Source organism: Nesoenas mayeri (genome assembly GCF_963082525.1).
Source record: "Nesoenas mayeri genome assembly, chromosome: Z".
NCBI lineage: Eukaryota > Metazoa > Chordata > Aves > Columbiformes > Columbidae > Nesoenas > Nesoenas mayeri.
In genome coordinates this window covers 67,214,322-67,241,905 of record NC_137542.1, presented here as the reverse complement: position 1 = coordinate 67,241,905, position 27,584 = coordinate 67,214,322, and the positions used below count along the sequence as shown (strand labels likewise).

The following is a 27,584-nucleotide window of genomic DNA, read 5'->3' as shown; positions in this document are numbered from 1 at the left end:
CAAAGCACAGGAAGCAGTGGTTTGTGAGTGGGATTGATATTTGCTTACAGATGCATCACGATGTACAGCTGTTGCTTTCACGATCTGGTCTTTCCAACACTGTTTCTCTGGTCTCCTGTACTGACGGGTAGGAATGCAGAAGGAAACTGCTCATAATGGATCCTGGCAAGTCACTTTCTTTCTTTCATGGTAAAGTGTAGAGTCTGTATGTCAGAATCCTACCCTGTGGCATCTTTTGTTATGTGCCCATCTCTCTTGGCTCTTCATGACCAGTCACCTTTCTGTGTATCAGCTCTTAGGCTGCCATGAGTGACTCGTCCCCGCTGTTTATGGCTGGAGCAAACACTGTGGAAGAGCAGAGGGCTCGCTGGGAGAGAAAGCGCAGCCGGACAGCCAAGGAGCTGCTGGAAACTGAACACAACTACCTTGAGCAGCTGGATTTGGTTGTCACAGTGAGTATTTCCGTCCCTTTTGTTATGGGGGTGCCTTCACGCAGCACGTACTTACTTGTATTGTCATGAGGAAGGGTTAAGAGCAAGACTTCGATACATCCCTACTGGATGGGACAACTTCTAGGGCTGAAAGGGGTTTTTTTCCATTTTTTTCTTTACCTCCTCTGCAATACCTGATAGCTAATGGCTTTGGTCCCTTGGCTTTGTCTGTACGCAGACATAAATCTTTAAGTTTTAATTTTATAATGAGCTTACTTTAAGATGCCTGAGATTCATAAAACACAGAAGCACAGACAAGGCAAAGATTATGAACAAGATGGTGGAAAATAGATGCATCTAGGAATACTGAAATAGCCCCTATCAGTTGTGTAGTGCTGTTCCATGTGTTTACAGTTATGGTCACAGTTACCAAGAAGGTTTACATCTGATGATAGATATCTTAGGTAGGCTTTCACAATATTTTATATCCTTTGGAGCTAAAGAGTGTGCAGGCTGCAATTTCTTGCTTCTGCTGTGTGGCGTGAATAACATCTGAGTGACTCATGAATTTTATCAGTTTGAAATTCTCTCTTTTTTTCCTATTTAGTTCTTTGTGACAATTTTAAAGGCCAAAGGGACGCTGAAATCTGCTGTGTTGGAAACCATATTTGGACCCCTGGAACCCATATATTCGGCCAGCCAGTAAGTGAACACACTGATGTGATTCCTGTAATTATGTGGGGAGGACCCTATATTGATGAAAAAGTAAGATTTCAGGAAATACAGCTAACACCTTGTGAAACAGATGTTGACTGCTAGCTTTGGTGGCACTTGCAGGTGTACCCAGGAAACTACTGATCTGTACCCACATATCCAGGTGCCCAGTTGCTCTCTGGATAGTGGTTTAAACCCAATAAGTCTGCTCCATGGTATTTTTAAGGGATATTTTCTGTAGCTAAGTCTGTGACCACCAAACATGTATTATGCACAGAAACTTCAAGTGAGATGGAGACTGACAAAGGGAGGTTGGCATAGGAGCGAAGCAGAGGGAGCTGTGAAAATGCCATCAGTAGTGTAACCCTCATCTTTCTTCCTTGTGCACAGGGCTTTGTCACTTCACCTGGAGAGAGGGAATTTAGCACTAGGACTGGAAAACTTCTGTCAGAATTTGGAGCTTTATGGCCAATATGCTGAGAATTTGGAGCAGGCAAACAAAACCTTGAACGTAAATATCTCCTTTATTCTTCATGTTCTTTTTCCCTTCTACATTCTTCCCTCTTCTGTTTCTGGAGTGATTGGTTTTCTTCCTTTTTCTGTGCTGCTACTATTTTCTCAGTCTTTCTCCCATGATAGGATGGGAAAACTTCTCTGTTTACTTAGATTCAAATTTCTGAGGCTTGTTTCGGGTGTTTGTATGCTAAGCACAGCTTTTTCAAACAGAGTTCTATATTTACTCCCACCTTGGCTGGTGAGTCTGGAGAGTTTGTAGTGGGGACACTGATCTCTTTCTGGAGAATTATCTCCTAGTTATTCCCACTACCACTATTTGTATCTTAACGATGGGATTTCCTTTTTCTTCCAATTTTTTTCCTATAGTAGAAGAAAAAATTTTCCTTCCCACTTACCTCTCCAAATACAACGTTGTTGATGTTTTAGATTGCAGGGTGACAATAAAACCCTGGCAGGTGTATTGTTAACCTCCTCTCCTGCCCTTTCCTCTTTTGCCCCTCCCTCTCCCCCTTCCCACTCAGGACAGGCGATTGGGAGGAAAAGAAGGACAGAGAGAACAGAGTTGGAAAAATTAAAGATGTTTTACTAATGCTACTAATAAGAATAGAGAAAATAATACAAAATATACAAAACCAATCTTGAAAGTCTCAGCAACTGCAGAGCCAGCACCTGAAATCCTGGATTAGACTCTGCAGCCAACCGGAGCTGGATTCAGTCTGTCACTAGGCCTCAGTTTGCAAGGATGACTAGCAAGGTCCTCTCCTCATGTCGGCCATAAGCAGAAGGGAAAAAAGAGGAAAAGGGACGAGATCCTCCTGATCTCCCACTTTTATATGAAGCATTCACGTGAATGGAATGTTATACACCCTTGATCAGTTTCTTGGTCACTTGTTTCTCGTTGCCCCTCTCGTGACATGTCCATCCATGCTTATCAATAAGTTTGCATTCCATTGCTAGGTTTACCAAAACATGTGTCTGGTTCTCCAGGAAAATGCAGCTAACATGAAGGCTTTAGCTGACAGGCAAATTCACTAAAAGAGAAACTTGTTTTTTAACAAAACCAGGACAAACGTGTCTTCCAAGAAACTTCAGAATAATGTATTTTTATTTTGACGTTCTGAGAGCTGTATCTGGAGTTTGAAAAACCCAGCTTCCAGTTTTTGTCTGTGCTTGTTTCCAGCTGCAGGGTGTACTGGGATGCTTCCCTTCTGTTCTGTTTGCATGCATATTTTCACACTTTTGATTTCCTAAAAGAAAAAGCCATTTTGGATACTTGCCTTGAGGTGATGGAAATGAGGGGGCTGCATTGCTTTGTCTTGAATTGAGTGGCAAAAAGCCACAGGTGAACTTCTTGTTTTCCTGAGTCAGCCTTCCTTTTTTTTCTTTATTTCTATTTGCTGAGTATACAAGCTTTATACTGCTCTGAATGTATAAAGAGGGAATATCACTTCTATTACCTGCTGGGAAATGGTGGTCAGGAGAAAGGGAATTGCCTGCCCATGGCAACAAACGAAGTTGCTGATGCTTCTGTTTAGGACTGCAATCCTAAACTCTAAGAGTTTTAAGAGTTCCAAGCTTTGGTGCAGATTAGAGCATCTATTTCTTTCCCTAGTTTCAAAGCTATACGCCTTTTCTGCTGCCCACAGGAGCAACTGAGGAAAAATAAGTCATTCCGACGTTTTAAGAAACTCCAGGAGTCTCGACCCCAGTTTCAAGGGAAGAAACTAGAGGATCTGCTTCCTTTGCCCCTGCAGAGGCTGCACCAGTAAGTAAGCAATTCAGCATCTGCAAGGTGTTATTAGGAGAGGGGTAAAATGAACATAACAGTGTCTTGGGTGCTATGGGAGGTCAATTTGCTTAATGTGTCTCAAAATCTGTGTTCTGTAAAATTGGAGCATATAGGCAGCAATGAAACAGACCTGAAGACATGTCTGTAAGGTGGAATCAATGTATGTGGATGGGAGATGATGCAGAGGGGGAGCTGTGTTCACCCTTGGCTCCTAAGCCCTTCATCTAGCACTCCAGCAGAACTGAAGTGGAGGCTTTCCATTATCTTGGTAGGGTACTGAAGTTAGGCGCTAAACAAAAGGAAGCTGTCTGAAGTGCTGCAGAAGTGGTATTCTCTGCCAGAGATGGTCTCGCTCTGCTTTTGTGCAGTTTGCTGACCTGGTGCATTGCGACTCCCCTCTCTTGTATGTGGTTGCTTTTGGAGAGAGATTAAGGAGTACAGGGGAGATTTCTCCCCTCTAGTTATCAGGGCTATATGCTTTCCTCAGGTTTGGTGCCTATTGTGGTTGTCCAAGCCTGGACAGGTCCAGCCTGGATTGCCGCCTTCCCCTCTTGAGGCATCATCTCCCCTTTGAAGAGCCAGGCTGGCTGCACCAGGCGAGTGCCCTTTCTTGCATAGGGTGTGCGTATAAATACAGAGCACGGGCAGTTTGCTGGGAACCCGGCTGCTGCTGCTATAGGTCAAGCAGCTGCTCTTCAACCATGTTGTTATCCATGCTAATGCAAATTTGGGAGATTGAGAGCCTTACTTCTTTGAAAATACTTGAGAGTGAGCATACCACAGTCTTTCGGCTGCCTTTATGTAGCCTTTTTAATCAGCTTGGCAGGTATAAATGTAAGCTTTCTTTTTACTGTAATTCTTCGAATTGTTTGTTTAAATTTGTAAAATAACAGTATATTTGTTGCTGCCCAGCTGTTTGGAAAAATGATGGCTTTTTAACAGAAGGTCTATTTTTTTTCATAAATCATCCTCTTGTTCAAATTTCTCAAACTCTGTTTCATATATTGCAAGTCATATGACTTCTGCCATTTTGTGAATCTGCTCAATGTGATGTTTATTCTGTCCTTTCAGAATGAAAATAGTTTGACCTTATTGGTAGAATGCATTTGCAGAGAACTAATCCTTTCCAGAAAGTACTGGAGAAGAAAAAAGAAAAAGGCAGCTCCTATGTCTTATGGAAATGCCTTTACTTTCTTGTGTGGGCAGGAAATATATGGTATTAATGCTACCATTCAGACATTAAAAAAAAATAGTTCAAAGAGAAATTTGTCTGTTACTGAATGCATTTTTCTGTGAAAGCTAAGAGAGTCTTATGAACTTAAGTAATATGTGAGGTTGCTTTTATCAGATCCCCAGAAAATGCTGAAGGCTTGAAAATGTATAAAGTACTTGGGTTAACTTAGTTGATAAATTTGAAGATAAAATTAATGTGATTGAAGAGTTGTGACCAAAAGCTGCTTGGTTAGGCTTAGGGGTCTGTACTCCCTCTCCTGGTGGGATGTTGTTAATAATTCTGTCGCTAGTAGGAGATATTGCTGTTCTTGGTGTCTTTTTGTGAAATGAACCTTCTCTCTCTTTTAGGTACAAGCATTTCCTCAGAGACCTGCTGGAGAACACCAGCCCAGACAGTGCTGAGTGCCAGAAACTTGCAAGTATGATTCTGCCAGCAGATGCTGGTATTCTGATCAGTGTTAGCCTGCGTGTTAATAATGTTTGTATTCTTGTCTTCTGTCTACTTTGACAGGAAGAATTTCATTTTCCCTGGGGTTCTAATGCATAACTATTTCCTATCAGCATCTTGATCAAGATGTGCCTGAGAACACATTGGGAATAAAAATGTAGAGTGACTGACTGGGAAATTGTCCTTGGGGCTAGGTCAGAGAAATGGCAGCTCTGTTTTTTACGATGAGGGTGGTGAGACACTGGAACAGGTTGACCAGAGTTGTGGATACCCCATCCCTGAAGTATTCAAGGTCAGGCTGGACAGGGCTTTGAGCAATCTTGTCTAGTAAAAAATACTTCTCCACCTGGCAGGGGAATTTGAACTAGATGATCTTTAAAGGTTCCTTCCAACCCAAACCACATTGTGACTCTATTGGTCCCATGCCTCAGTTTTCTAGGATAATATATGTCCTTCATATGTCCTTCATATTTACTAGCAGTTAACACCACTTGTAGGGCATTTTTCCTGGTTTTGCTTCCAAATACAGGAAATTATTCCTCTAATGTTTTGTTGGCAAATAAAAGTTTTTGAGAACTGCAGAAGTGTTGGTTGGAGAGAGGCCTCTGGAGGTCATCTAGTCCAATTTCCTGCTGAAATTACTGAATATATCTGTTGTTGATACCTGTTTTAAAACATTTCCTTCTAATTTCATCTTACATTTTCACAGCGAGATAGATAAGATGTAATACATACTCATTTGTGATAACCTCAGAATATGCTGATCTAATTTCAGAGGCTGTAAAATCAGTTTCTGAGGTATCTCGGTGGGTCCAAGACATCATTCGTAAGAGAGAGAACTCATTGCAGCTACTTCGGGTTCAGAAACTGCTCAAAGGACAGAAGACCCAGGTGTTGACTCCAGGTGGGTCTCACTGACAGCTCCTTTTTCCTCCTGCCAAGCTGAGATAACTGGAGATATGCTTGCCTTCATCTCTGACCCTACTCTTATTAACCATTTTTTCCCCTCTGGCCCATATTTCTTAGATAAGTGTTGAAGGAATACAACTAGTAAGTAATTTGAGCACCTTTTTATTATTATTATTATTTTTTAATTTAGAATGTTTTAGTGAGGATAAAGAGCAGCTTAATTGCTTGACATTCAGATAGGAGGAGCTGATGACATGTAGTTGGAAAGCTATTGATGGGAACCCAAGGAGGTCAGGAATATATGTCCTGGGTAAGAAAGAAAGACATTAAATAATTTTGGAACAGCATAAGTAACAGTGTTGTCCCTACTCCTTTGCAGAAACCATAGATTTCTGAGTGTCAAGGGCCCAAGGACTGTATTGTTTTTTACCTTAAGCTACAAGCTTCATAGACTTCTGCTCACACCCTGTACATGAGGAACCTGTAACAGATAAAACAAAAGCAAACAAAGCAAAACCAGGAATTCATTCACTGCTTCCCATTGTTGGGAAAGTGTTTAGAGCCATCCCCAGGAAAGCTGGTCTCCATCAGCACTACAGTTGCTTGGGAAGACAAACACCATCACTCCAAACATCCCTTCTTTCTCCTGCCAGCTGAGTGTGATATGATATGGTGTGGAATATCCCTTTGGTCAGCTGGGGTCAGCTGTCCTGGCTGTGCCACCTCCCATCTTCTTGTGTACTCCCAACCCACTTGCTAGTGGGGTGGTGTGAGAAGCAGAAACGAATGCTATGTAAGCACTGCTCAGCAGTAACTAAAACATCCCTGTATTGTGGATGCTGTTTTTGGCACTAATCATAAACATAGCCCCATACCAGCTGCTATGAAGAAAGTTAACTCCTTCCCAGCCAAACCAGCACAGGTAGAAAAACAGGTTATTTATCAGAGGTTGTCATTCTTGAAAATGCTCAGTTAAGGGGCAGATTAATTTACACTTTTCTTTCACATCCTTAGGATCCTTTTGGTGATGTTAGCTGAAAGGGAGCTAACACAGGTGTGCTCTGCTTATATTGAGCATGAGCATGTGTGGGGGTGCCTGGACACATGGGGGTAGTGCATAAGTAAAAAAAGTAAATAGGTTATCCTGAATGACAGAACTAATAAGATAACCCCATGCCAAAGAAAAACCCCAAACAAATAATAGTATAGCTAGACCAGAGGTAGGTATTGTTTGAAAGTGTAGGGTCTACCTTTCTGTTTATCTCCGAATATTCTGAGACATGTAGTGGGAAAAGCATTGAGGGTCTACAGACACCTTTCCATTTTCTAGGACAGAGAATTGTGATGGTTTTATTTTCCATTACTTGGAGAAAATAGGTACTACTGGATGTGAGAAGCAGAAAAGTAACAGACAGCTGGGGCTTGCTAGTTTTGGTCCACCTTTCTAGAAATAAGAGAGCTTTTGCAGAACTGTTAAGACTGTGTCCTGTTACTAGGAGGGAGGAGGTGAGGAAACATAATGCTATAGATTGAGGGAAAAGGGGCAGCTTTGGGGTTGGGTATGTCACATTTGGCAGTGTCTCTGAGATGAGCTGCTCCAAGAGACCCTGCTTTTCTTCTTGCAGGGTCTGCTTTTTCTTCTTGCAAGTGCCATTTTAGCCAGAACTACCTCCTTAACATATCACACTGTTCTGTCATCTCTATCTTTCCTAGGGATATTTCCTTGCCCTTAAAAAATTTCCTAAATCATATCCCCACGGAATCCTGAACACAGACCTGTATCCCAAGACTTCCAGCATGGTCCAGCCCAAACATTATGCCAGGGAGTCTGATCACAGCTTAGCCTGAGGGAAACAGTTCCCAGTCCAGTCCCATGCTGCTGACACCTCCCTTACATTTGTTTTTTAAACTTGGACTGATTCCTGCACCTCGCCTTTGTCTTTCTCAGTTCTTTATTCAGATAAGAGGAGTTGCTCTTGTGGAGTAAGCTAAGCAGGAATTCACTTGCCTCTGTGTTTTGTGAATGTAGCATACTAAGTAAGACACAATCCATAATTAAAACAAAATTGTGGTGTTCTTTAAAACGTACTTATCAGCTCAGCGAGAAACCAGGGCATGAAAAACAGTGGCTGGAATTCTCTGGCAGGTGTTTGTCAGACCAGGCCAGAGGGCAGTACCTTACTATGCCTTTAAATTTTTGTAAATAAACTTACTGGCAGTTGTCCTCATAATTCCCATGAGTTTATGGCTATCTTGTACAATAATCCTTCCAGTTAGAGGGACTGCTTTAATTATTCCGTTTTGTGTAGGTGCCATTTTTTAATTGCTGCTTGCCACTAGGTTTGTCAAATTTTTATTTTTCCCTGATGATTTCTGTGCAGTTTGTTCTGTTGCAATTCATTTCGTGGGTAGATAACACTGGACCCTATTCTGTAAGCAAAGGCTGATAAGGTTGACTATTCAGACCTTCCTTTTGATATGTTGTTTTGTATCTCCTTTGCTATCTTCTTATTAGAACAGTAATCTCCATTCTTTTATCTGTTAACTACTGGAAGTCCATATACTGTTAGATGAACTGTGAAATGTGTTTGGTTTTTTTTAATTGGAATGCACAAGCAAATAAAACAATAATAAAATGTTCAAAAATAATAAATAATAAATGTTCAAAGCTTAGGCTAACTTCTGTTTCACCACTAATGACAAACAACGCAGCACCACCATTTAAGACAGTTCATAGTGCATCTTCTGAAGGCTATATTAATTTAAAACTATGTATACCATTTTCAAATCATGCATTTGTTCTGGTCTCTTTAAAGAGACTTGCATATAATATCCTCTTAATTAACATAGTAGATATATAACAACTTCAGCCTGCTCTTCACATACTAAAAGTTTTCGGCTGATTACTGCTTCTGCATGGGCACTATTGGTGCTGGTGGGCTGGACTGAGTTGATACTCAGTGCCTTCTATCCTGTTTCCCCGAAAATAAGACAGAGTCTTATATTAATCTTTGTTCCAAAACATATTACTTTTTGTATATATTTACTTATTTACTTTAGTAATAGTTTTACATGTATAGCTGCCTGGACACTATTTAAATGGACTTTTAAAATGAACTGTAACTAGGGCCTTTTCTTTGGTGTAGGGCTTATATTTCGAGCATCCTCAAACATCCTGAAAAATCATGCTAGGGCTTATTTTCAGAGTAGGTGCTATTTTGGGGGGAACAGGGTAGTGGCTGGAGCTGATGTACAGCCTGGTAACCTACAAGAGTGGCTTGCAGTATTCCTGTTTGTCTCATTATGTCAGTTTTGTTGCCAATGATGATCTGACAACTGTCTCTATTTCCCTTGCATGCCTAGGGCGCTGGTACATCCGGGAAGGCTGGCTTCTGGTGGTGCCTTCAAAGGGAGAAGAACTGAAGCACAGGATGTTCTTCCTCTTTTCTGATATCTTTATTGCCACAAAGCCCTGCCACCCGCTGCACCTGCTGAACTCGAAAAAATTGGCATGCCAGGCTGTCTACCCACTTCACCAGTGCGTAGTGGATAAGGTGTTCGGCCACACAAAGAGCCAGGGAGGGCTCCTCAGTGTAAGTTTTCCCATTCCTGACAGTGGACACATCAGTGGAGTAAGACTTGTGAAGCAGGTCTCTAGCTGCCTCAGCAGCAGCGGGACAGAGATGAAGGGAGTGTTGACAACAGTAAAGGCAATGAGCTAGTCTGAGTTAGGACAACCTTTTTCTTCTTGGACTGATGCCTTAGATAGGGGTTTCAAGTTCAGGTCTTCCTAGGCTGCAGCAGCTATTGGCTGTGTCAGCTCATGCCTGGTGAGCTGCGACGAGGAAGACTCTTTGGGCAAGCTGTGATCTGTAGATGGTGGTAGTGGAAGGACCCCTAGAGGCAGCTTGGAATACGGGAGAAAACTGGATTAAAAGCTGCTGAGAACTCTAATTGCTCACTTCCAAACACAATATTAAGTCCAAGTGAGCTTTCATCTGTGGCTGGAAGGAATGGACAAGACTGTCACTTGCTCTGTACTGTCCAGCCTCTGGCCTCTCTCAGTACTAATGCTGAATTTTTCTATCTGGGAAAGAAAATGGTGGGGGGCAGCACACAGGGCTGAGTTCAGTTCAGTGGCGGCAGCTCTCCTTTTGTTGGAGTTGCTGTCTTGGTAAGGAATGCCACAGAGTGGACCAGACACTGTTTGCCTTTCAGCTCTCCTTTCCACACAAGACACTGTTGTTGATGTCCACCGACCAAGAAGATATTGATGACTGGTATCGGAGTCTCACAGCTGCAGTCAGGTAGGCATCTATTTTACAGAGGTGGAAGGGGCTGAAGGAAGGGGGCAAAACATGAAAACGATCACATGGACCTGTGTATTTCCATGTATTACATGGTTATACAGCTGACAGAGAATACCTGACTCTGGCAGCCAGGATACAAGAAAATAGCAAGAGCAGGTTTCATGTATTAACAGTGAACTTCCCCTTTGTTCTCCTCTACAGGCAGCTGAAAGCCTGACCCACCTGAGTGGCAGGACAACCGCCCCTCTTGGTAGCAGCCTACACAATCGTAGGAAATGTTCAAGGATGTATAGTAGAAGAATTGCATTTAGAGGGACTACACACTGTACTTGTGATATTATGAATGCTTTGTTGGATGTCCTAATCTTAACTATTTTTTTGCAATATCTGTATTCTGCACACTAAGGATTTGTATATAAAAAAAAAATCTGTATGAAGACTTTTCCCAAACTTAGCTTAGAAGCGTCTTGTTTTTCTACTTTTTTTTTTCTTTAGAGTATTAATTTAAGGACAAGCAGAGGTGAACCTGACTTGCTTCCCCTCATTAAATAATTGTGCACAACTGTCTTTATAAATCAGTGTTTCCACATTTATTTGTACACATATATGTCTACCTGTTCTTGCTTCTGGGCCTGTTAATCAAAACATGTTTTGGAGTAATATGGTCATAGCAATATGTTTTTAGCTAGTATTACAGGGCCACAGTAATTTTTCTACCTTGACATATATTAACCATTCATATCCTTGAGTTTTCTACAAAAATAGTTACTGTCCCTTCTCTGCTAAGAAAGTGACAGTGGGCAGATCAAGGGATGTGCTTAAAATCCTGCCTCTCACTTTCTCATCAATCTCACAGAAAAGTTAATCTGCTGAATTATCTGAAATAAACTGGTAGGTAACATAAATTTGTGCTTATCAAACAGCATTCACATTTCTATTCTGAATCCTAAGAGGTTATGCAGGTGAAACAGCGCATGCCTTGGCCTTCAAGGAATGCGTAGCCTGATTGCTTTGAAATGCTCCAGTGAAAACCTCGGGCAGCACCTCTGCTGCTGAAGCTCGGTGAAAATCTCCAGAGGGCTTCAGTCAGTGTTCTGGGTCATCAATCACTGGTAATATACTAGAGTTCAGTTTACTAGAGTGAAAGACCAGTTTAAGAAGAATTATAGATCAGGTGGTATTCTTTAGCATTTAACATTAAAGCCTTAACATCACCATTTAATAATGTGGAAGCTCTACAGCAATAGCGGTTTGGTTCATATGTTCAGAGGGAGAAACATCTGTTTGAACAAGATATTATGTCAATTTCAAGGTCATTAGAAACAAAAAGATTAAGGCCTGTCTGAACACTGACTTTTTAGTAGTTTGTTTTTTTTCTTCTTTCTTACGTAGTACCACATTTCTTTATTTTCTAACTGGAATACATTCACAAGTCTATGGGACTGCATGGGATCTATCCAAGGGTACTAACGGAGCTGGCAGATGTGATGACCAAGCCACTTTACATCATTTATCAGCAGTCCTGGCTGACTGGGGAGGTCCCAGTCAACCGGCGGTTGGCAAATGTGGTGCCCATCTACAAGAAGGGCCAGAAGGAGGATCTGAGGAATTACAGGCCTGTCAGCCTGACCTTGGTGCCAGGGAAGGTTGTGCAACAGATCGTCCTGGGTGCCGTCTCACAGCACATATGGGACAACCAAGCAATCGGGTCCATTCAGCATGGGTTTGTGAAAGGCAGGTCCTGCTTGACCAACCCGATCTCCTTCTACACAGGATAACCTGCTTAGTGGATGAGGGAAAGGCTGTGAATGGTGTCTACCTGGACTTGAGTAGAGCCCTTTACACTGTATCCCACAGCATTCTCCTGGAGAAACGGGCAGCTCATGGCCTAGATGGGTGTATTCTTTGCTGGGTGAAAAACTGGCTGGATGGCCTGGCCCAAAGAATTGTGGTGAACAGAGTCAAATCCAGTTGGTGGCCAGTCATGAGTGGTCTTCCCCAGGGATCAGTACTGGGGCCAGTTCTGTTTAATATCTTTATAAATTATCTAGATGAGGGTATTGAGTGCACTCTCAGTAAGTTTGCAGATGACACCAAGTTGTGTTGATCTGCTCAAGGGTAGGAAGGCTCTACACAGGGATCTGGACTGACTGGATCATTGGGCTGAGGCCAGTTGTATGAGGTTCAACAAGGCCAAGGGCTGGATCCTGCACTTGGGTCACAACAACCCCAGGCAGCGCTACAGGCTTGGGGAAGAATGTCTGGAAAATTGCCTGGCAGAGAGGGATCTGGGGGTGTTGAATGACAGGCAGCTGAACATGAGCCAAGAAGGCCAACAGCATCCTGGCTTGTATCAGGAATGGCGTGGCCAGCAGAACCAGGGCAGTGATTGTTCCCCTGTATTCAGCACTGGTGAGGCTGCACCCCGAATCCTGTGTTCAGTGTTGGGTCCCTCACTACAAGAAAGTCATTGAGTTGCTGGACAGAGTTCAGAGAAGGGCAATGAAGCTGGTGAACGGTCTGGAGCACAAGTTTGATGAGGAGCAGCTGATGGAACTGGGGCTGTTTATCCTGGAGAAAAGGACCCCGAGGAGAGACCTTACGGCTCTCTCTACAACTCCCTGAAAGGAGGATGTAGCATGAAGGGTGTTGGTCTTTTCTCCCCAGAAACAAGTGATAGGATGAGAGGAAATGGCCTCAAGTTGTGCCAGTGGAGGTTTAGATTGGATATTAGCAAAAATTCTTTCCCAGAAAGGGTTATCAGGCACTGGAAGAGGCTGCCCAGGGAAACGGTCAGTCACCACATCTGGAAAGGTTTAAAAGACGTGTAGCTGTGGTGCTTAGGGACATGGTTTAGTGATGGTCTTACCAGTGTGAAGCTAATTGTTGGACATGATAATCTTAAATGTATTTTCCAATCAAAACAATTCTGTGAGTCTATGATTAAAACAGAATGGGTACTGTGTGAGGTAAGTGTCCTGAAGAGAGAACTACCAAATTTTAAGTTAACAATGGTTTTTGTTTTGTTTTCTTTTCTTTTAATTTCCATACAGCTAATTCACTACATAGTATGACTCATTTGTTTTAACTTTGTGAAACTAGGGAAGAAGGAGTTCAACTGGTTTAGTGTTTTGTTTTGGTTTTGTTTTTTTCACTCTGAAGCTGCATCTAGGACTTTCCAGTACTAGCAATCAGAGACAAAACCAGCAATTTAAGTTTCATACCTCCGCGTAGTTGTATCACTCTCTGAAAAAGTTCTGCTATTATCCCTTCTTGTTCTAATAGGGTCTTGCTATAATACAGCAGAGGGTGAGATGTCTACCAAGCTCTTAGTAGAGAACCATCATTCATGTCCATGTTGCCACACTGCTTCCTTAACACAAGTCCCTTTGGTACTGCCTCTTTTAAGACTTATCTCAGTGCTGCCATCCTATTTGCATTCAGCACTTCTGGAACAGCAAAACTAACCTGATTTTTTTCATGGAATTTCCTGCCCTGAAAGGCTGCACACTGGCAGGGATGACCCTGGCAACTAGAGTCCTGTCAGCCTCACATCTGTGCCTGGCAAAATCACGGAGAAGATTGTTCTGGGAGTTACTGAAAAAGCTGTATGAGGAGTGGCTAACGTCACTTTTTTTCAGCCTGGAGGAGACTGAGGGAAGACCTCATTGTGGTCGACAGCTTCCTCACAAGGGGAGGAGGAACAGGCACTGAACCCTTCTCTTTAATGACCAATGACAGAACCTGAGGGAATGGCAGGAAGATGTGCCAGGGACATTAGGAAAAGGTTCTTCACCCAGAGGGTGCTGGAGCACTGGAACAGGCTCCCCAAGATGTCACAGTCCCAAGCCTGACAGTGTTCAAGAAGAGACTGGACAATGCCCTCAGACACATGGTGTGAACTGTGGGGTTGTCATATGCAGAGACAGGAGCTGGACTTGGTGATCTTTGTGGGTTCCTTCCAAATCAGGACATTCTATGATCCTAGAAAACACTGTAGCTATGTCACAGTGAAGACACTGCTCCAGAGAGTAGGGCTGTTGTACTAGAAGCTGTAACAAACCCAGTCTTTTCTAAAATAAGTTACTAACTCATGCACAGGAATATAATCCAAATAAAAGCAAACTCACTTTCTGAACAGTTTATTTACACAGAGAATATCAACCATTAGGGCTCCCAGCTTGATTTCCTTCTCTTGCTGAGTCTCTATTCAAACCACAGGAAAAAGCAAGTAAGCCTTGAGCTTGTGCCTGTGTCATGGCAACTCAAGGTTAGTAATTAACCTTCAGACCTCCTGGGACACCTTCCACTTCTGTGCTGCAGGACAGAAACAAGCTGGGGTGTTCATGGGGAGCTCAGAGCAAGCCCTGTCCCTGTGCACACACGGGGCCTCCCTCAGGGCAGAGGGGGCTGCCTAGACAGGGGTGCCGTCTGGGGCCTGCGGGGCTGCCGCTTGCTGCATGTCTTCCCGGTAGCCCTTCAGGAGCTGGTTGAGCAGTGTCTTCTCAGTGTCACGTTGTGGGCGGATGAGTGGCGGGAAGGGGTTCCCCTTCAGCTCAATGACTGCCATCTTGGCGCGGTCGAAGCTATTCCGGTTGGGGATCTGCAGCAGGCGGGTGTAGCTGCCCGGGTGGGGCTGGAACCGGGGTGCCAGCACCTTGAACAGCTTGTGGATGAGGTCCTTCTCCTGCAGGGCAGCACGTTCAGCTCCAGCATGAGGAGGCAACAAGGGATTTGGTGGGGGGGAACTGGGGGTGTACTTACCGTCAGCCAGAAATTCGCCATGCGCATTGCGCGCTCATTGGTGTCCCCCAGCTTGGCGTAATCGATGAGCTGCAGGGAGGAATCACAGAACAGTTTGGGTTGGAAGTGACCTTCAAAGGTCATCCAGTTCAAACCTGCAATGAGCAGGGACATCTTCACACAAAATCACAGAATGTCAGGGATTGGAAGGGACCTCGAAAGCTCATCCAGTCCAATCCCCCTGCTGGAGCAGGAACACCCAGATGAGGTTACACAGGAAGGTGTCCAGGTGGGTTTGAATGTCTCCACAGAAGGAGACTCCACAGCCTCCCTGGGCAGCCTGTTCCAGTGTCTGTCACCCTCACTGAGAAGAAGTTTCTTCTCAAATTTAAGTGGAACCTCCTGAGTTCCAGTTTATACCCATTACCCCTTGTCTTACCATTGGCTGTCACCCAGAAGAGCCTGGCTCCATCCTCCTGACACTCACCCTTTACATATATATAAACATCAATAAGGTCACCCCTCAGTCTCCTCCAAACTAAAGAGCCCCAGCTCCCTCAGCCTTTCCTCATAAGGGAGATGCTCCACTCCAGAGCAAGTTGCTCAGAGCCCCTTCAAGCCTGGCCTTGAATGCTTCCAGGGATGGGGCATCTATCACCTCTCCAGGCAACCTGTGCCGGTGTGTCAGCACCCTCGGTGTAAAAAGCCCCTTCCTCAGAGCCGTCGGGCTGGCTGGGTGCCCGCTGCCCGCCCCCCCCGGCCAGGCCCGGCGGTCGCTCACCCGCTCGGCGTATCCCCGCATCTCGTCGGCGCGGGCCCAGGGCGCCTCGATGCGCTCGTGCCGCACCAGCGCCGTCACCAGGTTGCGCAGCAGGTCGAGGCGCGAGCGCGGGCCCAGCCCCAGCCGCCGGTGCACGCGCCCGTGCGAGATCGCCGCCGCCACCGACAGCCGCATCGCGCCGCCCGCCCGCCCCGCCGCCGCCGCCGCGGGGCACCATGGGACGCGCCTCCCGGCGGCCCCCGCGCGCCGCGCGGCACGCCGGGAGCTGCAGTTCGCTCCCGCCAGCCGGCACGACGCGCGGCGGCTGCGGAGAGTGGGGCAGCGGCTACCGCCGGGAGACCGGAGCGGCGTACCGAGAGGTTCGAACGGGACACGGGAGCCGGGCCCGGCCCGGCACGAATGGCCGCACGTGTCCCCTGCGCCCAGGGCGGTTGCTCGCCACACGGCAGTGACGCCCCAGCGCGCAGGCGCATAGGAGCGGGTTCGCCTGCGCGGGGGCTCCTGGGCGCGGTGGGGCCGCGCGGCATGCTGGGAGTTGTGGTTCCGAGCCCCGGCAGCACCGCCGCCATCTCCCGCCGCCGTGGGGCCCTGTCCCGCCGCGGCCAGCGCGGCGGTGCTACAGCCCTGTCCCGGGGATAGGCCGCCGAGGCGGGCAGGCAGGGTGCGCTCTAAGGGGTGGAGAGAAAGTAGCCGCCCTGGTGCTCCTCAGCGCAGCGGGGGCGGGTTGGTGGGACACCCTCTGCACAGCTGCTCCTGCGGGAGGAGCTCAGGCAGCCGCCAAGGGCAGGAGAGGCCTGCCAGAGGCTTTACTGTGTTCCCTTTTATTTCCCCATGGGGTAGTTGCAAATCCCCTGATGCGATCCGGAGCCTTCAATAGGGCAGTTGATGGCCCTTCAGCACCTTTGTGCCCACTGTGCCTGTCCCCACTCACACACTTAACGGTGGTGCTGACGGTCACATCCTCCCCACCGCGGGGGCAGGGTGACTTCACCTCCTCCCGGCTGAGGGTCAGGAGGGGTCGGACCGTCACTCAGTTGACAGGGGCCTCAACAAAGGAGGTGCCCAGGGAACATTCTGGACCATGTTGTAATGCCCACAGGCAGATCTGACCAAGCAAGAAAGGACCCCCTTGGCGTGGTCTTCTCATAGCAGCGGGTCTGTGAACTGGAGCCCTCCTCTTAGGCTGGGATGCTCTCTAAGGAGACTTCCCAGGACTGAGAGCGCCTCACCTCCCAATTTCGTGAGCAATTGTCTTTCACTGCTAGATACACCCTTGAGTGAGCCCTCGCCTAACCCAGGCAAGTGATTATTTCTTCTGGGTACCCTTGAGTGAGAGGCCTCTAGTTTTGTTTCTTGTGAGTGAATGCGTGCATGCTGTGGATCCTCATTATTTTTATGTCGTCCTACCTCAATAATCTTGAACTGGTATCTGAATCTGTGTTTTATGTTGTCAGAGTACTAAATAATTTGTATAAATCCTGTTTCTAGTCAGTTTATTTGCTATACTTTTTACAGCTAGAATAAAGTCTGGTTTGGAACTTGTTTTCTGTCTAAATTGACTTTTGGGGTGCCTCTGTGACACCCCAATGCCAGCGCTGGGATGCCAGAGGAGCCTTGGATCCCTGTATCGCATCCCTGGGCTGCAGAGAAGCTCCATTCGCCGACAAGACGGGGTGAGGCTGCTGGAGCCAGCCTCATATAGTCCCCACCAGTCACTGGAGCCGCCATCCAAATAGTGGAGGTGGGTCCTGCCTTATTTCTGCAAAGGCAGAAATCCCCCCTATTTAGCAAGAGGTGGTGCCCCCACAGCCCTCCTGGCAGTGTGTATAATTCAGCTGCAAGAAAAATGCTAAAAGGCAGCATAAGGAGGTTTCCTGCTACTTGTCTTTTGCAGCCAACATTTCTGTATTTCAGAGTAAGGATGTGTAATAAAAGCAGCTACCAACAGTGTAAGAAAAAATATCTTTGTTATTATGAATACATCATAAAATCACAATCATTTTATACACATTTTTGTATTTCTTATATAAATAAAGTGAACAGTATAGTTACTGGAATGTGTAATAGGAACAAACATACGGATTTTAATGTGTAATTAACAAATTTTTGGACCGCATCCCCATCTTTTGTTACTCCTCTTCGGCTTAGTGTATTAACTCTTGAAATACTTCTAGGAAGAAGATTACTAAAGCTATGATGCCAACAATAACTCCAGGCAATACCTTAATTCCATTCGTAATAAATTTTCCTCTCCTTTTCCTGATTTAGACTGACTATATAGAATTATTCTGTGTCAGCATTCCAGCTTTGCAAGAAAGACTAATCCTGTATGTACTTGGCACAGTGTTGAAAGAAAATATTTTCCAAGCTTTGTGATTTTGTTAAACCCATTAACTATCAGCATTTTTACTACACACTCTTGCAAATGTTTCCATTAAATATATTTCTAATATTAATAAAATAACAAACTCTGTATTATATTTCTGCTTATAACTTGATGTCTTAACATCAAAATAATATTTCTTTCTAATAAAATTATACATAATATTTATATGAAAAAACTTGTCATGTGCATGAGCTTAGTAATGAAACTAGACAGGAGTGTAGATGTTTCTACATTCTTATTTTGGATTCTTGAGGGGGTGTTATTTTGAGGGCCACATAGCAATAAATAATTTAGAAGGTAATGGCTTCCCTGGCTTTCCAGTAATGAAGCTTAAAAGTGGAAATTATTCCTCTGGTCTGACTTTTTAAAACTTTGGGTGTGATGGAGAAAATGTCACTTCTGTATCTGAGTGTCTGTGTTTATCCAGAACTCTTAATGAAACATTTCTGATACAATGTGTTATGAATGTCATAATCAAATTAATCAGAAGTAAACAGAGGAGGGTCCATGCAAAGATCTTTGCTGGGTGCAGACAGAAACCTCAACCTTCTCCACCAGCCACACTTGGAGGGGCCCTCTGTGCTGAGTGTCTGCCACAGTGTCCCCTCCTTGCTGTTGGGACTCAGACAACAGCTTTAGGGCAAGGAAGTCTGCAAAGAGGAGGGTGAAGCACAAGGACAAGCCCAAGGAACACTTTCCTTCACCTTTTTTATGGCTTAAGCACATCTGTTGGAAAACCAGCTCTAGGCTATGAAAACCAGGGATGCAGACTCCAGAAAGGGAAGTTATTGATGTTTCCATTCAGAAAGGCACATAAACATATGCCATGTTTGTGAATCCGTAGGACAGCTTTCAGTACTTGCAGTGAGGCATATACTTTATTCGCTTTTCTGGTCCAGTCTCAGAGCTTCTCTTCTCTGGATACTCATGCACAGCAGGGTAAATTGTCACTTGCCCCTGAATTTGATGGTCAAACTGTACGAACTTCTTGTTTGGTAGTTGTCTACACTGGGAAGAGCAAAGCTTAGAACTAAAATAAGTGCCTATATTAGAAGACATCTTGTGGGCAGGGGAGCAATAGAATTTAGGTGGTCTGTAGGAAGCGACTCATCTAACTCATTATTCAGTATCTGATGGTCAGAAAACCTGCAGCTACTAATTCTCTAACGGGGAATCAACCTGATCCAGCAGGTGATGGGGTGTGGTGCTAAACATATGCAAGAGTTCCATGATTTGCAAGAGTTACAAATATAACATTTGACATTTAACAAGTTTACTTAAAATTGCATATTCACAATGGATGTTACTTAGACCTAGTTGCCTGCTTGAAATGAAGAAGAGTAAGATAGAAATGCCTCAATTCATGCTGTCTTAGAAGTTTCTTTCAGCCTGCTGCCTATAAGACCATCCCTGTTTTGGCCACAAGTTCCTTCTCCAGATCTCAGTGATTTCCTTATTACCTGGTTCACAAGACTACTTGGATCTGGAGCTGCTGGGGGGGCTCCTTCCAGAGGAGAGGCCCAAAGACCACAGAGGGAGACCACTATCATTTTTTCTACACTATCCCCATGACTTAGTAATTGCTTTGTAAATATTGATATACATATAACGTGAAGAGGAATACAGAATGTTCATATTCTTAAAGCTCATGCCCTTGCTTGTGGCATAGTGACAGCAAGGAGCTGGGAAACAATTACAGGAATGAACACATCCTGTTAACATAATGCATAGAAGGCACAAAAGGTCTAGACAGCCAGCTGTTTATACAACATGACCTGTTCTGGTGGTGTAGGGATTATACCAACTATCTTTTGGCCCAGGGAATGTGGAAGGGAATCCGAACATTTACAGGTTATCTGAAAAGGGCCTGCTCATATTTTTACCTGTATTTATTCTAACATGCAAGCCCTGAAATACGTGACAAAATAAGAAGTTTTTCTTTGCATTTGTAACATGGGCATGACTAAATATACTCTAGAAATAGCAGCTACACAGATACAACATTGAAGTTTTGTGCTTAATATACTCCTTTATCTTCTAAGCGTGGGAAAGTCCTCAGCAGCTGCCGTAGCCAAAAGAATTGTTAACATACATCATCCATGAGGTATGGTCTAACTTGTGCATCCAATTTTCCAGTGTAAAAAAAGTCACTCCCTTTTATCCCCCATCACAAATATAGGATCCCCATGTGGAGCACCTCACCAACCTCGTACCAGTTAAAATGTTTTGTCATGTGCACTCCTGCATCTACTCATACTCCTCATATACCCAGCCAAATGCGCTGCAACTCTGTGTTTCCATTCTGTGAATGCCATTTAGGTTGCTCATGCAGCAGAGGAACAAAACAAATGGAAGCTCTTCGCCTCTCTCTGGTCTGAGTTTCACGTGGACTTCAGCATTTCACCAGGGAATACCTGCACCTACCAGAGGTCAGAATCCAACTCTTTCTGCAAGGCTGGGATTGATTTTGTGCTTGCCAGTGAGCCTAGTTGATGCACTTATGTTTTGTTTTCCTGCTTTATATATCCCCATTTCTCTTGCTCGTCTTTGTGTAATGTTTCAGCATGAATTGGTTGAGGAAGGGAACTGGCCTTTACAGTGCGCAGTGGGAGAATGGTAAGGGAAGTTAGTTAGTTTAGGACAAACGCATGTTTTCCACTCTCTTTGAACAATACTCTAGCAATACAAAACCAAATAATTTCCAGATCAAGAAGCAGCACCCTTGTATCACTGCTTGGCTGTATTTTTTTTTCTTTTTTTCTGCCATGGTGGGACATAATAGAAGATGTTTCACTTACAGCTGGCCCCTGCTGTGAAAGAGGGATCCACTTTTCACACTGTCCTAAGTCTGGGGACAGTAGCTGGAGACTTGAGTTCAGTGGTGTAATACATTTACATGTATGAAGTAACTGTGGACCAGTGTTTTCACTGTTGGTGTCATTCAGGGATGATGTTCAGCCATGCCTCTACCCCTGGCAAAATTTGCGTACTGGACATAGAATGCAAGGTAGGCAGATGAAATGCTGTGGTCTGTGCCATTAGCTAGAGCATGCCTTAATTGTATTACATACTCAAAAGGTTTTCTTGATAGTCTAGGTACAATGCACAGTGCAGGCTTGACAGTATGGAATTGCTGCAAGGAGGCTACCATGAAGAAGGAAAGCTACAGTACAGGCAGCATGATTGCGGAAAAGCAGAGAGAAAACGGGGGAAAAAAACATATTTTACATTGTCAGTGCATTTTTATATTGAAGAACGCTAAAGGGGGTCTATTTTTCAGTAGACGTAGCTAAGGATGGGCTGCCTTCTGTATCCTGGAGTCTCTGGGTGCTGCCCGTGGTTTGTATTCTTCTCCAGATCCAAAATCTACTGTATCATGATAGTTTGTAAATTCCTGAGGTAATGGAAATTCCTCTGTTGATGAATGAGTCCTGTGTCCAAACACTCTCTCTTGCAGCTCAGCGATGTCGTTTCTGATGTCTGCCATCATCAGCAACAGGAAATCAAATGAGCCTGGTGGGCCCTGCAGTCACAAGGCATGGTCGTTAGTAATAATCCACTTTGCTCCTACACTTTTCAAACAGGCTGATATAATTACTCTTGCAGGGGTAACTTGGTAAAATACTGCTTCGTATCAGTTGCCAAAAGTTAAACATCTCTTTTTGAATCAAGCTGCTGAAGAAACAATTTTAAAAATGAGGCGAATGTTTTTGCAGACAGAGCCTGTATTTACAAGATGCTTAGCTGTTTTGTTGCTTAACAACTCTTTTGATCTATCTCCCTCCTAAGAGTACCTTCTTACCTCATGGGAATAGAAGAGATAAATGTTGGTTCCCTGTGTTCCTTCTTATTAAATTGATAGAAATTACATTATTAGAATGACTAATCAATCAATAATTATTTATCTAAAAAAAAATCTCAAGAATGCTGATATTTGTTTTTGTTTTTGTTTTTTTTTATTATGGTAACCCTGCTCCTGTCCGTCACTACATACACTGGCAATTACAAAGCAGAGATTATCCATCTAGTTTTATCTGATTTCAGAAAACCATAATTTCTTTTTAGCCAACTTCACACAGTAAAGTACACTTTTTTAATACTGAGGGCACCCTGCTGGCCACACTTTTAAAATATCAATTCCACTAATGAGAAAACACCACAAGAGATAATTTTTTTTAACAATGTCATCTGAAAACAGATTGTAAATACTCATCCTTCTCCTGATGACTTGCTCAAAGCCTATAGCTTCTCAAATCCCCGAGGGAGATGAGGGGCAGGATTTTTAAAGGTTCCAGGGATCCAGCTCCCAGCAGGAGTGGTGGCTGAACTGTACAGTGTGTGGGACCTCATGCTCTGCCTTCTCAGCTTGTCCCACCACTGTCATGGGTCAGAGGGGCACTTACTGCCTCAGTGTCAACACCCAGCAAGGGAGGAGGCGTATAGGCAAAAAAACTTGGGTGAAAACAGGGAACTGCTTTATTTCCAACATTTTCTGTGCATGCAAAGAAGAGGTTTTGTTTGTTGTGTTTGTTGGGTTTTTTTGTTGTTGTTTGTTTGAGGTTTTTTTCCTCCTTTTTGGCTGATATGTTGTTAGTGGTCATCATTTTGCTGTGGAAAAGCTTGCTGTGAGCAATACTTACAGGTATCCCCTTTGGTCCTGGTGCACCTCGCTCCCCCTATAATCAATACCACCTCAGTTAGTTTGCTGTGACTAAAGAAAATAACCAAAAAAAAAATCACAGTTTGCCTCTGCAGACTTCCTTACTGTCCCCAGATCAAGAATCACCAGCTTAATGCTTGCTTGGGAATAGAAAAGTGAAGGAGGAGCACAAGGAAATTGCTGCTGATTCTACTGGGAGCACAGTTTCACACTCCTGTTATTTCTCATAGACAGTAATAAGCAAACCAGTTAAAAGGAGTAATTAACAAAAAAGCAGTCTAATGAAATAGGCTAAAGCATCGACATTTCCTCATGGAAAAGCCCAAAGAGCTGCAGAGAAAGGAAAGGAGGTGGCTTGACAGTGCTATTTGCAAGACTCAAAGACTGGCAAGCACAATATAGCAGAAGGAAGACATGGAGAGGTGAGACAACGGGACATATTCAGTTTAGCAAAGGAATTAAGCTTAAAAGGTGTGACTACAGGTGTGTAGACAGTCTCTCTAGGAAGCTTGTACTTCTCATGTGCCCATGGTATGGAAAACAAGTACCTCTCCTCACCTTGCTACCATCTCTCCCTGGGGCTCCTGGTGGGCCCTGCAAGAGAAAATAAAATGTTCACAAAGATGTGAGAAGTTGTGTTGCTAAGCCCAGCCATGAAATGCTTGATGGGAGGTGAGAATACTGACCACGGGGCCCCGTCTGCCCTGCTTAATATGTGATATGTCTGGAGATGGGCCCATAGGTCCCATTGATCCACGAGGGCCTGGCTGTCCAGGAGGTCCGGGTGACCCAGGAACTCCTTGACTCCCTTTTGGTCCTGGAGCCCCTGCAATTGACAGCAAAGGTTACCTGCCAGGGAAAGCCTTTGGGACACTTCATCAGTGCAAACAGTGGGGACTGACCAGTTTTTAACTGCTCAATGGACTGGTTGCCTTAACACACTTGAATCCACAGCAACACAACAAACACGGCATTCATCTGAGACAACATTACTCCTTGTGACAGTAGCTACAAGCGATGTTCACTAAACAATTAAACTTTGTGTATACAAAGAAGCCAAGACTGTCACTGCGAGACGGTTATGGATGCAGACTGGGAATGAAAAGTGGAAACGCCTCATTTTCACTCAAAAAAGAAAAGGAAAGAACAAGTCAAATTTGAGGAACATTTCATAAAAAGAAAGCCTCCAAAAACTCATAGGAATGTTGGGTCAAAGGCATCTAAATGACTGGCACAGGAGCAAGCCCTTTTCAGTGGTGGGTTGCATCTCTCTTTTGCCCAGTATGGTAGCCAGTGTGTTAGGGGCCAGAAAGGCTTTGTTCTTCCCATTTTGCTTTATATTATTTTCAGCTTCTGCTGTTTCAGCAGAGAATGGTAGTTTTTAGGAAGCACCCAGGCAACAAAGCATGTGTTTATCTCAAGAGAAAACTATGAAAAGCAAAACATAAAATCAGGCACCTGAAACAACATTTGTACAAAATAAAGAACATTGAAGTGTCACTAGCTGAACTGCTTTATAACTAGAGGGGAAATCAATTTTCTTTATACCGTAGGCATGTGAAAGACACAGAAAAGGAAAGGCAGAGAGTAAAAAGGGTTCAGCGGGACAGAATACATACACTTAGGGTTTTCAAAAGGAGTAAAACTAAACTCACTGGTGAACCTCTCGGACTCCTCCTGAAGACCCAGCCGCGCCGCTGCTAACGGCAGGGCAGAGGAGGAGGTGAGCAGGGGTGGTTTTCAAGCAGAACAGATAATTCTACGGTACCTTGGACAGCTCAGCCATGGGGAAACCAGATGGAAGACCTGCAGGGTCAGGCCTATGTTAGAGAGATTGCAAGGCGGCACACTGCACAGTTCAGAGTCTGGCGCAGAATCTCTAACCACATTGTCCTTGCACTCATGACATAGTGAAGACTGAAGATACTCATCCTCCAAGAAAATGAGATAAAGGCTCAAAAAGACAAAGCGAGACTGCAAAAGTGGGGATAAGTGAAGGGCAGTTCAGCAGGGAGTAAATCGAACCTGGTTAGGAGTATCTGCTAGTCCTCTGTAAGAATCCTGCAGAAACCCAGCACAAAGCCAAAATTCCTTGGGTTTATCCCCAGCCCAAAATTAGATCTCCAGTCAACAGGCTTGGCAAAATTTTTAGCATCATTTGCTACAGCTTGCAAGGTGTCTGGCTTAAATTAGAGTTTTAGGAACTCTCTGCTTTTCTAATTGTTTCAAGCTATACCTTAGCAAAGAAGGTGTGAGTGGAGTTTTACTTTTCAGATTCCTTTGAATCTGGAACACAATGTAAAACCAACAAATGAATCTTTGCAAAACCAGATGAGGAAAAATAAAACAGTTGGCACAAACCACTGCAAACTGAAAGCACATTTTCTGTTCTACTGACAACAGTGAACTAAAGCAAAAGGTATTCCTGAAATGAAATGGAAGTGTTTTAAGACGGCGTTAAAATACAGGAAATGACAACTGAGGCAGGTGAGATATTTCAGGGAGAGGGAGAAATTTAACACTTGGAGGACAAACACAGCTTGCACACCAAGAAACACATGGAGACTAACACACAATGGATGATATTAGACAGTTGACAAAGCCTGACCATAATGACCAGAGAGCTTTTCTTTTTAAATTCAGCACAAATGCAAATATAATAATAATAACAATCAAAAGAGGAAACACATGAAATCATATCATACTGAAGGACCAAAGCTTATTAATTTTATCCATGGCACCATTGCACATTCGCATCCCTCTGGTCTGTATCTTACCTGGAGGACCTTGTTGGCCAGGCTGGCCCGGGGGACCAGGGATATATGCATTTGATGCAAGCACTTTTTCACCAGTGATTTGCTTGCTAAGATCAGCAGCATTATTTGGTAGCAAAGCAACCTGCCAAAACCAAAAATCAATGTAAGCCCTTCATTGTTCAGCTGGATAGATTACATTCTTGGTTAAGCTTTCATATGGACAAATAGCATATTTAAATACTTCAGGAAAACATAAAACATTTAATCATATCCTTCACTGAAATAATCAGAAAAAGATGTTACTGTGTAAGGCTGTTCACTTTTCAAGTCACCATGGAAATACTGCGAGTTAATCCAAATGGAGGGCAGGAGAAAGTCAGGAGAGATACAGCAAGAAGTTGTCAAAGCTTTTTTTCCTTATTTGAGGTTTTCCCTATGCATTTACTGCTGTTCCTCAGGGCAACGTTTGCTCAGATATTGAGGTTCTCAGTTGCTGCAAAAGCCCCTAACTTTTCATAGGTTTCAATGAGAACCCCAAATGCTTTGCAGATCCGGCCCTGTAACCATACTCTTTAACCCAACACACGTCTGGATCTGCCCTGTGTAGAGACACAAAGCTCAGGTAAGTGAGAATGTAAGGACAATTGCACACTATAGTTTAAAATGTCATTATCTGTGACATCAGATGTTTAATTATCCATTAAGCATTAATCTGCCTAGATTGAATATATTTAGTAATTAAACCTATTTGGAAGAATTCTTCAAGTGGCTGACACGCCAGAAGGCTGTGCCACCATCCAGCGAGACCTGGATAGGCTGGAGAGTTGGGTGGGGAAAAATTAAATGAAATATAACAAGGGAAAGTGTAGAGTCCTGCATCTGGGCAGGAACAACCCCAGGTTCCAGTATAAGTTGGGGAGCAACCTATTAGAGAGCAGTGTAGGGGAAAGGGACCTGGGGCTCCAGGTGGACAGCAGGATGACCATGAGCCAGCACTGTGCCCTTGTGGCCAGGAAGGCCAATGGCATCCTGGGGTGTATTAGAATGGGGGGTAGTTAGTAGGTCAAGAGAGGTTCTCCTTCCCCTCTACTCTGCCCTGGTGAGACCACACCTGGAATATTGTGTCCAGTTCTGGGCCCTCAGTTCCAGAAGGACAAGGAACTGCTGGAGAGAGTCCAGCGCAGAGCAACAAAGATGATTAAGGGAGTGGAGCATCTCCCTTATGAGGAAAGGCTGAGGGAGCTGGGGCTCTCTATCTTGAAGAAGACGAGACTGAGGGGTGACCTCATTAATGTTTATAAATATGTAAAGGGTGAGTGTCACGAGGATGGAGCCAGGCTCTTCTCCGTGACAACCAAGGATAGGACAAGGGGTAATGGGTATAAACTGGAACACAGGAGGTTCCACTTAAATATGAGAAGAAACTTCTTCTCAGTGAGGGTGACAGACACTGGAACAGGCTGCCCAGGGGGGTTGTGGAGTCTCCTTCTCTGGAGACATTCAAACCCACCTGGACACATTTCTGTGTAATCTCATCTAGATGTTCCTGCTCCAGCAGGGGGATTGGACTGGATGAGCTTGTGAGGTCCCTTCCAATCCCTGACATTCTGTGATTTTGTGATTCAAATGTTTAGTCTCTCCAGAGGCAGCTGAAGGGAGGACAAGCCAGAAGGCTGGTCTGCAGTGAGGAAATAAGTTTATTAGTGGCAAGTGGCTGCCTGTAGAACTGGGAATTTTGTTCTGCTGCGTAGAACTGGAGAGCTATTTCAGCAATACCGGGGAGATCTATCTCTGGGTCAGCTTTGTTGCTGCCCTGAACTAATTTGGCTCACTTGATAATTTGATGTTGGATTCTGCAACATTTGCATGGGAGAACTGCATTAAATAAAATTCATGATGACGCTGGCT

The 27,584-nt window shown here is 44.3% G+C and overlaps 3 protein-coding genes across 3 annotated transcripts in view; 1 reads left to right on the top strand and 2 right to left on the bottom strand.

Moving 5' to 3' along the window:
- Positions 1-305: 305 nt before the first annotated feature.
- ARHGEF39 (Rho guanine nucleotide exchange factor 39) lies at positions 306-10,351 on the top strand (the record flags this gene model as incomplete). Its single annotated transcript, XM_080362305.1, has 8 exons — positions 306-452; positions 1,039-1,133; positions 1,536-1,656; positions 3,308-3,426; positions 5,032-5,102; positions 5,907-6,035; positions 9,404-9,633; positions 10,259-10,351. 8 exons carry the CDS (start codon positions 306-308, stop codon positions 10,349-10,351), a joined length of 1,005 nt encoding a protein of 334 aa, XP_080218431.1.
- A 4,140-nt stretch (positions 10,352-14,491) lies between these two features.
- Positions 14,492-16,067, bottom strand: MRPL17 (mitochondrial ribosomal protein L17). The gene is made up of 3 exons (XM_080362126.1): positions 15,875-16,067; positions 15,115-15,183; positions 14,492-15,037 (listed from the first exon to the last, which is right to left on the bottom strand). The coding sequence occupies exons 1-3, from the start codon at positions 16,046-16,048 to the stop codon at positions 14,765-14,767; spliced, it is 516 nt and encodes a 171-aa protein (XP_080218252.1). The 5' UTR covers positions 16,049-16,067; the 3' UTR covers positions 14,492-14,764.
- Positions 16,068-21,549: 5,482 nt separating this feature from the next.
- CCBE1 (collagen and calcium binding EGF domains 1) overlaps positions 21,550-27,584 on the bottom strand; it is a gene marked incomplete at both ends in the record, with an annotated part of 102,260 nt that continues 96,225 nt past the window's right edge. The window contains 5 exons of the mRNA XM_080363129.1: positions 21,550-21,783; positions 22,901-22,936; positions 23,479-23,514; positions 23,607-23,746; positions 25,698-25,818. Coding sequence (XP_080219255.1) covers positions 21,550-21,783; positions 22,901-22,936; positions 23,479-23,514; positions 23,607-23,746; positions 25,698-25,818 — 567 coding nt within the window. The remainder of the gene's footprint in view (positions 21,784-22,900; positions 22,937-23,478; positions 23,515-23,606; positions 23,747-25,697; positions 25,819-27,584) is intronic.